The sequence below is a fragment of the Triturus cristatus genome, chromosome 12, assembly GCF_964204655.1.
Source record: "Triturus cristatus chromosome 12, aTriCri1.1, whole genome shotgun sequence".
NCBI lineage: Eukaryota > Metazoa > Chordata > Amphibia > Caudata > Salamandridae > Triturus > Triturus cristatus.
Window position 1 is genome coordinate 404,348,608 of NC_140595.1, and position 13,056 is coordinate 404,361,663.

The 13,056-nt window shown below is 45.6% G+C and overlaps 1 protein-coding gene across 3 annotated transcripts in view; it reads left to right on the top strand.

Moving 5' to 3' along the window:
* Positions 1-3,276: 3,276 nt before the first annotated feature.
* URI1 (URI1 prefoldin like chaperone) overlaps positions 3,277-13,056 on the top strand; it is a 364,636-nt gene continuing 354,856 nt past the window's right edge. Inside the window, exon 1 of one of the 3 annotated variants that reach the window (XM_085638966.1) lies at positions 3,277-3,943. In XM_085638966.1, coding sequence (XP_085495092.1) covers positions 3,936-3,943 — 8 coding nt within the window. In that variant the 5' untranslated portion in view covers positions 3,277-3,935. The remainder of the gene's footprint in view (positions 3,944-13,056) is intronic. The other 2 variants (XM_085638965.1, XM_085638967.1) reach the window with 2 other exon arrangements.

The following is a 13,056-nucleotide window of genomic DNA, read 5'->3' on the forward strand; positions in this document are numbered from 1 at the left end:
TTACGCAATGCTGCCCTTTTGAGTGATGGTAAAGGTTGGAAGTTCAGAAGAATTACCATACTCAAGGGTAACAGTGAATTATACAAGAATGACTCTAAAGTGTTAGATGAGGAGTCTTTGTACCTGTTTCCGTTCATGATGACATGAGTGGAGATCATGGGGATGAGGAAGGTGACTGTAGTGGTAATTCTGGGTTGAGTGGTAAGGATGATTTGGGCGATACAGAAGAGTTTGAGCGTTCTATGGAAAAGAATGGTATTGAAGGGGAACAGATGATGGAAGATCTGAGTGGTGGTGACAAGTCTTTTCTGGGAGGAGAAGTGCAGGAAGATCTCAGTGGAAATGGCAAGTCTGTTGTAGCAGGAGAAGTACACAACAAAATAGTGAGCATTAAGCCCAAATGGATGGCAAATTTTGGGTGCCACATCATTGAGTAGTTTAGGTTGTTCCTATTTTTATTGTAACTGTACATATCCTCATATATAGATGTATCTGGTGTTACTGCATTTTGCATTTATTTAGTCTTTCCTTTTTAGGTCTCGCCTACGCAGCGCGCATGCGCTGCTTAGAAGACCTTTAGCCGTCGTTCAGCTCTTTTTCAAGCACTGTACTCGTGCTTGTGGCCGCATACAGCTTGCGGGAGTGAGCAGTGGCGCGCCACAAGCACGAGTGCAGTGCTTGAAAAAGTGAAGACTGCGAGCATGCACGCACCACTCCGGACTCTGGAAAGTTACTAAATGGGTGACACCTTTTTCTAACACTTTTCAGTTTTTTACCTATCTTCCACAAAAAAAGATAACTTCACTCTCGTGGCACTACCCTTCCTATCTGTTCTAAGCTCCGCTGACCTTGTTGTGCACTAGGTTAGCTTTGCACCTTGGGAGCCTCTGTCTGAAGGCAACATCGGAATTACGGCGGGGATACTAGTCTTTCTTCTCTTTCTTACCCTCCTGCCTTCATTTCCAGTGACGTCAAGAGCGGTAAGGGTTTCGCCTCTGAACACGACGTCTGTGGCCTTGTCTGGTCTGTTTTACAGTACGTTTCATTTTACGATTGTCCTAGCGGCCTTGTTTTCAGTACATATCTCTCCTTTTTTGTTACACACAATTGTAGACTTTGGTTTTGCCTTGTGGGCTTCGGATTTCTCATAATCAAGGTCTCCGTTTCCTCAGTTGGTATTATCTTAATCTACGTCGTTCTGCCTCTGTCAGTGCCTTGACGCTTTCCTCAGCATCTCGGTTGCACTTTGGTCTTGATCTAGACTCAGCCCCTTCATTCTGCCCCCTAACCACACCATTTTACGGCAGATATTTTGTGTGCAATTATATACAGAAATCTCGCGTAGCTGGCCAGGGTGTTCCAAGCGCGGCTCAGTGCTTACTGCACACTGAGCTGTGCATAGTTGTGACTGAGGGGCCAGTACCTGTTTAATGGCGACTGGGATGGGCATCAGCACATAAATTATTAATCACCTTGAAGCTTTGGCAGCAAGCAGGGCCGGCTTTAGGGCAGTGCGACCGGTGCCACCGCACCGGGTGCTGGCTTCCTGGGGCGCCGTGTTTGAAAGTTTATTAAGCTTTTGAAGCACCTGCTGCAGCGTTTCTTTCCGCCGGCAATTACCAGGCCTCACATAAATGTCAAGAAAACTCGTGTGATTAATAATCTTCCTGGAGAGAGATCAGTGTTTTGTAAAGTTGAGGTTTTGACTTAGGTGAAGTTAGTGCAGAGGGTTAATATGCCTGCTGCAAAGAACGTGTACCAAGTAGATTACAGACTGCATATGATGTAAACAGATCAGCAGATTACTGCTTTCAAAAGAGACATCCTTTTGTTACTTGCAATTTATAACTCCTAATATAGAATAGTGAGCTATTAACTTTCCTCTCAGAACTGCATACACACCGCAAAATATACATTATTAGAACATTGATTAATGTTGCAAAAAGGGTTAATTTGGCTAGAAATCGATTCTTATTATTAAAGAAAACTCCCAACTATGCTGTTTCTTTTTCGACTCTGCGTTTGTGCTTCTCCACACCAAGCACTCCTAAACTATACTGCCTACCAGTATGAATGACATGTGACTCCTACACTTTCAGTCCTTTGGCTTATGTATCATTTCCTATACACGGATTTACACACCTATGATTGATTGTCTGTGTGTAATGTGTGTGTGATGGAAAGTGCTCGGACACCCTACACTGGTATGAGTGGCGCTATATAACTAATTCAATGCATCTGAGAGAGTGTGGTTATGGTGACTTGGTCACTGTTAAAGGGTGCTAGTGAGAGAATCCGTGGTGGAGGTGGTCATTGGGCAGGCGCCAACAAACATTGTCGCACAGGGCGCCACCAGCGCTAAAGCCGGCCCTGGCAGCAAGGTTACCTCAATTGCTGCTAACGATAAGGTTAGTCATCACCCGCAGGCTGGACCTGAACTATATAATTTAGCGGATTAGGTATCGAACATAGCTTATTATTTCCCAACTTCAAATAAACAAAAGTTTTACTGATAAACATTTCCCCAATTTTAAAGTAATTGTTTTCGTAATGTAATGTCGAATGCAAAAGCGTATTTCACTTTTTACTGAGAACGTTCACACCAACAGTGAAAGTGATTAAGTTCAGAATTGACTAACTGTGGTATTTGCAGGGCAGAAGTCCTAAAACAAGCATTTGCAATGCAATAGGTCTCGCATTCACACGAGTTTAAGCTATTAGTATTGTAATTGACAATGCCTTTTATTTATGTTTTAAAACCCAAAACATAAATAAAAGGCATTGTCCTTTACAATGCTAATAGCTTAAACTCGCGTGCATGCGAGACCTACTGCATTGCAAATGCTTGTTTGTTTTTGTTTTACGAGGGAAGATGTGTTATGTTATTATTATTAAATATTCATGTTTACCTTTGAATGCCATCTTCCTCCACGAGCTATTGCATCTTAAGGTTCCAGAATTCCCTTCTGGAGCTTTGAGGGGCAGTTGCTGCCTGGAGAAGATCCTGTAAGGACGTTTCCTTTTGCTGCATGCCGCTGATGTTTCGACAATTAAGCTTATTATTTATACTTGGAGTTTCAGACTTTACACATTTGCTACAATGCGCATTTAAAAACACACAGTAAATTAAAAAGATAACAATGTACTCTGTGAAGAAAAACTTGTTACAAATTAACAGTTCTCCCTGGAGAAGTGAGCCCATGGCAGCTGTGACCGCGAGCACGTGGTGGGTTCCAAGCCCTGAGATGCACGTGCCTTGTTGTGTGCGCTCCTGTCAGTGCTGGGCCGCGGTACCCACAATGCACCGGGCGCTGCAGGAAGCTCTGAGGTGCTTGCTGATGGCGCAGCCACAAATCCGAGAGCAGTTGCAGGAGTTCATGGGGTAACAACTGAGACACCCTGAAGCAGAAGTGAAAACACGTCTGACCATAGAGAGGAGAGCCAGGTCCCGTGGCAGAGGGGGACTCCGGTGAGCCGGGGGACCAGATCCATTTATACAGAGGCAGAGCAGCGAGACACCGTGCGCGGACTGGACACGAAGAGGATAGGGGGGATTTTGGAACGCCGGGACAGCGCCGGGGCCCGTGGGGGCCAGCGATGTGAATCTGAGATGTCTCCCGCCCCGATGTCCCGCACAGAGCCCGCACGGGAGAGGCTGAGGAGCCGCCTCCATAAGCACGTGTTTAGGACTCACTGCTCCTGCTGAGGGGCTGCGCACCCTTGATCCCGGGAGACTTGAACCCAGACCCGCTCGCTACGAAAGCTCGGAGACTTATATTGCCCGGATTTAGCGCCCCAGGCAGGGGGCCCGGCGTTCACAGTTTGAGGTCAGCAGTATACACCCTAACCCGGAGGGACACCCGGGGTCGGCGTCATGGAGGCCACGGCTGGGACGGGCCTGAGCGGGGACCAGGTGTCCCGGCTTCGCGAGGCTCATGGCGAGGTAACTGGGGTAGGAGGGCAAAGCGCCAGCAGAAGAGGCAGGGGTGGGAAATGACGCCAATGAATAAAGGGGTTAACACAAGGGAGGTGGTTGCCCTGTGGTCCCAGTGCAGCGGGTGAGTGTGGCACTGCAAGGGCGCGGGGCACTGGTATGATTGGTGCATTTTCTCACATTCGTATTCGGTTCATTTCCAACCAGTGTTGTTACCTAGGAGATAGACACACCTTCCTCGAAAAGGATAGATGTAGTTCCAAGGTACAACGTCCTGGCTGTATTGCATGCTGGACGGCCCTCCCCTCTGGTGGAACAAGCATGGCTAGGCCGCACCCCTTCGCACCATGTGAGCACGGTGTCAGTTTACTAACATCACGTGCTCTAGAAACTTCGTTCCAAAACATTACACTGAAAGAGCTGATCTCCCTGAAGCATACGTCCATGCATTACTAGCGCTTGAAAACGATAAAAGTGTGGTATGAATCGCGGACTAAAGCATAGTATATCCAGCAATGTTTGGGTGTTCACATCCAGACTTTGAGTAGTCGTAGGGTTTGAAAATAATTATGGTCTTAATGACAGTATCGGATTTAGCCTCAATCTTTGAGTCCATTGAGGGTTTTGGGTGTGTGCTCCTTTTGAAGGCTATTGCTAATCCTTGATGCGATGTTCTAATCTTAAAGACATTCTTGTTTTTGACTTGTGTGACTTGCTTTTACGCACAAGCACTTGCGTATATGACCCATGTATGTTTAGTTTGTAGATCGAATGCAGTATTTTTTTAACATTCCATGTATGTATTTTCCCCGCTAAACTGGCCTATGGTAAAGTAGTTACAAAACGTATAATTTTAGCTTTTTGGATTGTAGGACTAGCAGGTTGATGATCATTCAGCTACACATTCGCTGTAGTTAGCACTCGTGAGTCGTGTCAGAAGAGGAGGCAGGCATTGTTCTGCGGTCCTCTTTAAAGCCATTCATGTTTGTGAACTAATATTCAGCTTCCTGCTTTGATTTTGGCTATACAATATATTCACCTATTACTCTGTTGTCACTTTGGCTACTTCTGTAGTAACATATTGGATGTTTTTACAGATTTTATCACAGTAAAGCTTAATTTTTACCTCCTCAGTCCAGCTTGCAACCCCTGTCTTGCTATTAGACATGGACAATCCATCTAATTAATTGGGGTAGTTAAGCGAGACCTGAGCCAAGGGTCTGTCTTTGCTTTTTGAACCAGAGCATGGGGTGAGTTTGATCAAAATATTTGGCATGTAAATTGTTAATCAAATATATGAAAACACGATAGACCATCCGAAGTTTTAAAAAAATATTCATTTAACATGCAGACTTATATAACTTTTGTAGATTGTATCCCTGTTTTCTGTGACCTATGATACGAGTGATGGTTCTAAACATAAACTTGGAAATAGTCATGAACCACCACATTTCCTAGTCCCAACTCTGACATGGGTGCCAAGCAGTGGTCGAAGTGGGGGGAAAAAAGTAGGGGAACTGTGGGCGGAGAATCAGAGGGCGGGAATAACCCAATGATTGGCTCAGTGGGCGGAGCCAGAGGTGTGGCCAGAATGCGCAAATATCCCAATTTTTAATATTTGTTTGGCATTTCACTGCCCAGTTTAATCAACCAATGGATACACATGATTATATAAGGTTATAATGAGTTATTGACATTAAAACACATTAACAAAGTGGGATATGCTTCTAATCACAGAATGTCCCAAATACAGTAAAATGTGGACGCACACGCAATTTTTCGCAGAGCCATGGAGTTTATCATCAGCACTTCTCCCGTTTTCCACAACAGCAGTTCAAACATGAATAGCAAAATATCCTAGTTTGCAAATGTTTTCTATATAACTCTGGCTCTGCCATATTTGCCTCCCAATGCAAGATCTGCTGCATGATCTGACCATTTAAACTAATAAATTGTTTATAGCTCAAATGTATCAAAAGTTAACAAAAAATGTGACTTGTTTTGCTGCGGAGTGGATGGCTTATTGCAAAGGTTGACTGATCATCTTTCTCACTGTTGCATTTGTATGTCACACTGGTGCTAATAAGGCAAAATCTTTCCAAAGACTGTTAGCATGTGTACACGTCAAAATAATAAAATATCAGAAAATATACTGCATTACGCTGCAGCCTGTGTTTTGTAAATGCATAATTTAGTCAACACTGTGGCATAATTTTGTCCTCCTTTGCTGCATATTTAATTCCAGTGACCCCACAGCAAGCAGCACATGTTAAAAGTGCTTGTGAATGAAGCAGAGAGACTGTGAAGTTTGCAAACTTAGTTTGGTGTGCGTGCCAAATTCTGCATTGCCAATCCCTGGTGAGTTGCAGCTACTACTTCTGAAACAAGGCCAATGGAGCTAACTATGGTTGAGGCAGACTGGCCTCAAGGGCAGGGCCGGTCTTAACACTGGTGGTGCCCTCTGCATTAATGTTTGTTATTACCCCCCAATGACCACCTCTGCCATGGATTCCCTCACTACCACCCTTTAACAGTGCCCCTCAAGTCTCCATAACCACACACTCTCTCAGACGCATTTAATTTGATTTACAGCGCCACTCGTACCAGTGTAGGGTGTCAGAGCACTTTACATCACACACATTACTCAGAGACAATCAATATGTGTGTAAATCACTGTATAGAAAATGTTACATAAGACTAAGGACTAGAAGGTGTAGGAGTCACATGACAACCATACTACTAGGCGGTATAGTTTAATAGTGATTGGTCTGGAGAAACAAACTCAGAATTTTATAACATACCATGGTTGGGGGTTCTCTTTAATAATCAGAATTGATTTCTGTCCAAAAGAACACTTTTTGCAACATTAGGATAATCAAAGACTGGGGGGAAAAAACATAACGCTCTAAACCTTGCTGTTTGTATGCAGCTCTTAGATGAAAGTTAATAGCTCACTGTTCTATGTTAGGATTTTAACTTATAAACTGCAAGTAACAAAAGGATCTCTCTGACAAAAGCAGTAGCTCACTGACCTATTTACATTATGTGCACTTTGTGATCTGTGTAGGAAGGTGGAATCTGACTACATGGTTGCCCCCACTTTTTTCCTGGTGTTTTGCTGGTTTTCGACTTAGGCTGGGGTCCTGAATAGCAGGATCCCAGCCAGACTATCTGCTTTCTCCCTTAAATTCATTACAAGTACTATAGGTACACTCCAGATTGGATTCTGGGGTACCCTTATAAATCCCTAGTATATGGTATACTATGTACCAAGGGCATAGGTACCCCAGAGGCCTACCAGGGGCTGCAGCATGTATTGTGTCACCCCTGGGAAGCCTTCCAAAATGACACCACAGGTCTGCTACTGCATCCTGGGTAAGGTGGTGCATGCACCCCTTACTGAGATATAGGTTCACTATATCTCTCCATATTACTGCACATATAAACCTATCAGTCAACCCTATGGCAGGCCTTACCAATCCTGAAGGCAGGGTGCTGGGTTTTATGTGAGAGGGTGCCCATGCATGAGCAGAGCCCCTCAGCAGCCTTCAGAACCTTTATTCTGGGGTTGTTTGTGATGCTGCCAAACCATACACCCTTAAGTGCATTATAACCAAACGGTAAATGCTAACTTTGGAATGACTGCACGAAAACATGTTGTATTTGGTGTCAAACACTTTGGAATCATACCCCCACACAAGTAACTGGTGTGGGAGTATGATCCCACCCTTCTAGAGGGAGAGACATGACAGCACCGGTATACCCGGTACCAGCTAACAGAGCCCTGGCATCACAAAATGGATGCTGCCAGCCACAGACACGAGTCTGCCCTCCTGTTGCTGGACGAAACTCCGGCAGGGGAGGCCTGGACAATAGATTTCCTGTCACAGGGAGGTGTCACCACCTCCCAGAAAGGCTTTAGTGTATTGGGGCTGGGTGGGTGCACTCCAAGAGTGCTTTGAAGTTCAGCACTGGGGGCACATTTGGTGTCCCTGTACATAGTCCAGCTCAAACCGGTTGCAGGGGCTACCAGCCCCTGCTCTGGCGCGAAACTGGACAAAGGAAATGGGTGTAGCCACCCCTCTTTCCTGACCCTCCCATAGGTGGGTCCCTAGAGTTTGTCCCACCCCTTCCTTGGGTATAAGAAAGGAACCCGTGGCTGCAGGACTTTAGATTACACCTGGACGAAACTCTGATACTGAATCCTGGAACTTCGACGATCTACATTGAACTAGATAAGGAAAGAATCTCCCTTGGAGTAAAGGAGTTACTCCCCTGCAAGGCAGGCACCAAAGACAGATCTGACCGGTTTGCAGCTCCGAAGCTCCTGCCAGACTCCGAAGAATTTTGCAACACAGGAGGTGGGTTTCCGTGGTCTTAGAGGTAGAACAGTGCCCACAGCACGTCTGAGGCCCATATCCCTCGTGGCGACCGTGCAAACCGAACCCCTGAACACCACGTCACTTTGCAGAAGCATCAGCTTTCCAACAACTCCTGCAGTTAAGCTTTGGATTACTTATAGCCCTTACCCCGAGCAGCATTTGCACTGAAGATTGCCCGCCTACACTCCACGAGTGTTCCGTGAGCTGGCCCTTTGTGTTTTCTCTCGAGGTCCCTTCGCGATCCCTAGTCCGTCGACTGGTGGGTCCCTGTGAAGGCAACTTTACCTCTAATTAGGCTTACCTGACTGCTCCAGACGTGTCCTGACTCTCCATTGCTTGGGGAGTCCCCAGGACCTTGCTGGTCCGCACCAAAGTATCTTTTCTCTTTCTGCGTGGATTGCTGTTGCCAAGGATTGTTGTGTTCAATACGAGGACTGACACCCCAGCACTCGACATCCTTTGTGGGACAGCTCAAATCCAGCTTCTGGTTGTCGTCGACGCCTCCTGGTCCTCGTGGCTGCAGAGTCAAGCTTCGCCTCTTCGCACTTGAATCACCCAACATCGGTGTGTTTTCGTCTACCGTGCCCCTGGTCACTGGCAAGTGACCCAGACTCTGTACCCTCTGCTTTCAGGTTCTTCTGATCTTCGATCCAGGCTTGGATCACACCGGACACTTTTCTCCTTCCCGGCAGCAGCACTTTGCAGTAGATCGCCATTGAAATCAACGACGATCCCCGACACCATTTGACACCTTTGCACCCGGCTTCCCTGGGTGAGGTAACTCAAGTACTCCGGTGCTCCCATGTCTGCTGGCCCTAGAACCCCCTTAGTCTAAAGGGGTTTTCTCAAAGTCCTCTCCTAAGTGTCCTTAACTTCTAAAATTCCAACCATGACTTTTCCATAAAATAGTACGGGGCTCGCGCCTGTGTTCTCACACTGCACACGTCCCCTGTGGGTCTCCTGTGTTACTACCTTGGGTGGTTCCTTGGGGTTCCAGCGATTTTACGTGCTTTAGGCACTGTGTCTAGTGAAGTCGTGGTTCTTGTACCACTTTCTTAATATATGGTTTGGTCCGCCCCTAGGGCCCATTGTATATTGTGCTATTTACTGTCGTTTTAGAACTGTATTATTGTGCATCTTGGACTCTAATCTCATAAAGAGATTAGTAGTGAGTGTTTAGAAATAAATACATATATTTTATGTATACCTTGTGTGGATCTCCTATAATCTGGTAAACCAAGCTGCTTTACACTCCTTCAAGACTTAGCCTGAAGGCTGCTCTCCATAGGTACCACTAGGATAGCTTTCAATAAAGGTTGTCTTTAAACCTATCATCAATAAGGGTTGTTTGGACTGGTACAAGGTGCCCACTATAACTAGTGGACAGCATATACCAGGCCAACTTCTCACAATCTGTATGGTACATGTTCTTTGCAGCAGGCACATTAACCCTCTGAGCTACCTTTCCATGAATCAGAACTTCCACTAGACAAAATGATCTCTCTCTAGGAAGAACATTAAACACCAGAGTCATCATGACATTTGTATTGTTGCCGAAAATTGCTGGAGGCCAGGAAGAAGGCAGCATGCACTTTTAAAACCTTAATATACTTGCAAACATAAGGCCTCCACCCAAAGTCAGCACCCGGTGAGGTCACACCGGTTGCACTGCCCTAGAGCTGGCCCTTCTCAAGTGTCCTGTGACCTCAGTGACAGAGTCACTGTCGCTCTAGGGTGTGCTGCTTCATAGGCCTGTCTGCAAGACTGGAGGTGAACTTCAATATGGATTGTGGTGGACTAACCTTGAAGGTTAACCCACACTTGCCACTGCTAGGGTCCACCTGCTGGTGCTAAGACACCAGGGCTTCTAAGGTCTTGCGCAGCCTTCTAAGGTCTAGCATGGGATTGTGCTCTCTCAGGAGAGTGGTCTGGTGGACTGGTTATTAAGGCTGAACCTGGTTCCCCAGTTACATATTCAGTAGCTCTGGCCATAGTGCCACATTCTCTCCCCCACTGAACACCATACTGCCCCACTGAGAAAAACTCACACTGCCTTCAACTACAACCCAATTGCTGCCGGCTAAAAACACCTGGATGTGGCTCAATTTAAGTGACGCAGAGCAATATGCAGCCTACAAAAAAAGTGACAACATCCTGGAAAAAGCAAACACTCATAGGGAATGCAAAATTTAGCAAACCATGTGAAGTTTAAGCAGGAACAACATGGTTACCGTAATGCGTTTACACTCACTATTCAAAAACCAGTGAGTGCTCTTGCCTGAAAAGTTAAGGACATGACTACAGGGCACTGAATGGACCCATTTCAATGCCCATTGCTTATATCCTTACAAAACGTAAGCAGTATGGTAAAAAGACCACATTCCTGTACACAGAGCCGCAGTACACATTTTGTTTTCCAATCCACACTTTGCAGTACCTCCAGGATTGGTGCACTAGTTGCAAGCCCAGGGAAAACAAAGACAAGAAAATAAAAATAGCGCTTCACTGGCAAACTCTGTAAAAGTGGCGCTAATGTGTTTGGGAGTGAATAAAATCAATCTGGTCAGTTTGCTACCAGCAGGCGCGCAACACCCATTGGACTCAAAGGGCTTCAGCCGCCCCCCCCCACCCCTTTGTGTGTGGCAGCCCGGGATGAGACCGCTTCCCGGGCACCCAGACAGCCGCACCGAACACTTCACAGGTCTTTTAAAGACCATTTGCATGTTAATGAGGCCTTGCTGTTGTTTCACCCCTTCTAAGAACCCCTGCAGCTCCACTCTGCCTATTGCTTAAAGATTAAGCCCCCCCCCCCCGAATTTTTTTCTTTGCCCTCTGGCTACCAGTCTGTCTTACTTTACTTTATTTTTCCTATTTTTAACCTTTTTATTCCAGATGCTGCACTTTGGAATTAAAATACGACACTTCCAGCAAAAATTATTTTCATTTATGGATCCATTTCACAGGGGAGGAAATAAGAGAAAGTAGAGGAAAGAGAGTGAAAACCCCGTCTTGAAGTCATGGTTTTCAGTAAGAGAAGAACTGCTAGACCGAAAGAGAGGGAAGAGGGAAAGAGTTGGGGGGAGAGGGGAAGGCAGCTGAAGCTACAGAGCAGAAGCGGACACTGTATTTTTCTTCTCTGGGTAAGAAGAAAAAGACAGGGTCCTGTTACTTCTCTGCCGCCCGTCCTCGAACGCCAGGAACGCCGAGCTTTATAGGCCATGCCGATTTCTTGCGTCCCTAAAAAAGTAGGGGAACGGAATCGCTGGAATTGACGAAGTAGGGGCACGCCGTGCCCTGCCGTTCCCCCCCACTTCGACCACTGGTGCCAAGAGTGACCCAAGAGTCAAGCCAGTTGTCATGTAGCTTTTACATGTGACCATTATAGTTGGAGCAACATTATAGTATATTGAACCAGAAGAGGGTTTTGCACAACACACACCCTTAACTGAATACGTGAAGGCATTTTCAAATGTGTTTATCAAGGAAAATGGGGAACAGTGAAGCACGTAATTGGCTAGGGTCAGGCCGTTTGGTCAAGCAGGGAAGCTGGGATTGAATTCCGTTTTACAGATTGCACATTAAGTAGTTTAGCCCCTGGATGAATATATCCTCTTTTGTTCTGTTTACTGCAAAAGGGCAGTGCTTTGTGATACATTTTTCAAGGGCGAAATCAGTGCACATCTTAAATGACGTTCTTAAAGTACAATTAAGTTAGGGGATGGTGGGACATTTAAATTTTTATGCTGATGTCACAGCTTCTCTGGACTTAATAAAAAAGATTACTTCAAGAGAGGCTGAACACATTAATGAATGTAATTACATGACTTAACAAAACATTGGACCATCAGAGATCCCGAGTTACAGTTCTTCCTTGAAGCATAAGTGAAGTGCAGAGCTAAGCTGAAATCGGGGTTTAACAAAGAGCTCACACTTTGGGGAAGGGGAGTATGCTGGTGGGACCATGAGTGATGTGAAAAGTGCTTGTAGAGGGATATTTTGCCGTTTGAAAAATCACCAGCATCATGTCCCTTTCCAAGTACTTTCACACCACTCCTTGGCATCTACTCGATCAGCCTGTGTTAAACTTCTATCCCCTTATCTCGGACGAGAATGCTGTGCAGAAACTATGTTAAGTCTCAGTGCTGTATCAACTGGAGGGTTTAAAAGGACCTCACGCTGAGTCAGAGCCAAGCACATTGCTCAAGTCTTCAGTTCCTCGCCCATTCTACTTGCTACAGACTTACAATACTTGAACATACCGTGCCTTATTTCATTTTCCATGCTTCTTTGGTAGGTTTAGAGTAATGGTTTTCGTGGTCAGTTTAATAGTTGCACAATAAGTGCTGCAGTCTACTAGTGCCTTTTTAATTTACAGACCTGGGGCACCAGAGTACCATATAATAGGGGCTTAAATTTAAGTTAAATGTGCCAATCAGAGATTTTAACCAATTCTGCAGGTTTTAGGGGCCAGACCACATGCACTGGGGCCTGGTTATCAGGGTCAGTGTACAGAGTCCAAAAACCAACATCATCAATCAAAAAAATAAGAGCGATCATGGAAACGGAGGCATTTTCTTACAATCTTCAACTATTTCTTTAAGTGGTGACCCATTTGTGTGCCTGCATGTCTTATTTCCGACCTGACTGCTGGAAACCAGTTCAATCTGCATTACGCTATCGAAGGGGCAGCTGTTGGGGTGTTTGTCTAAGCATCCGCCTTCTTTGGATACACTGTATTTC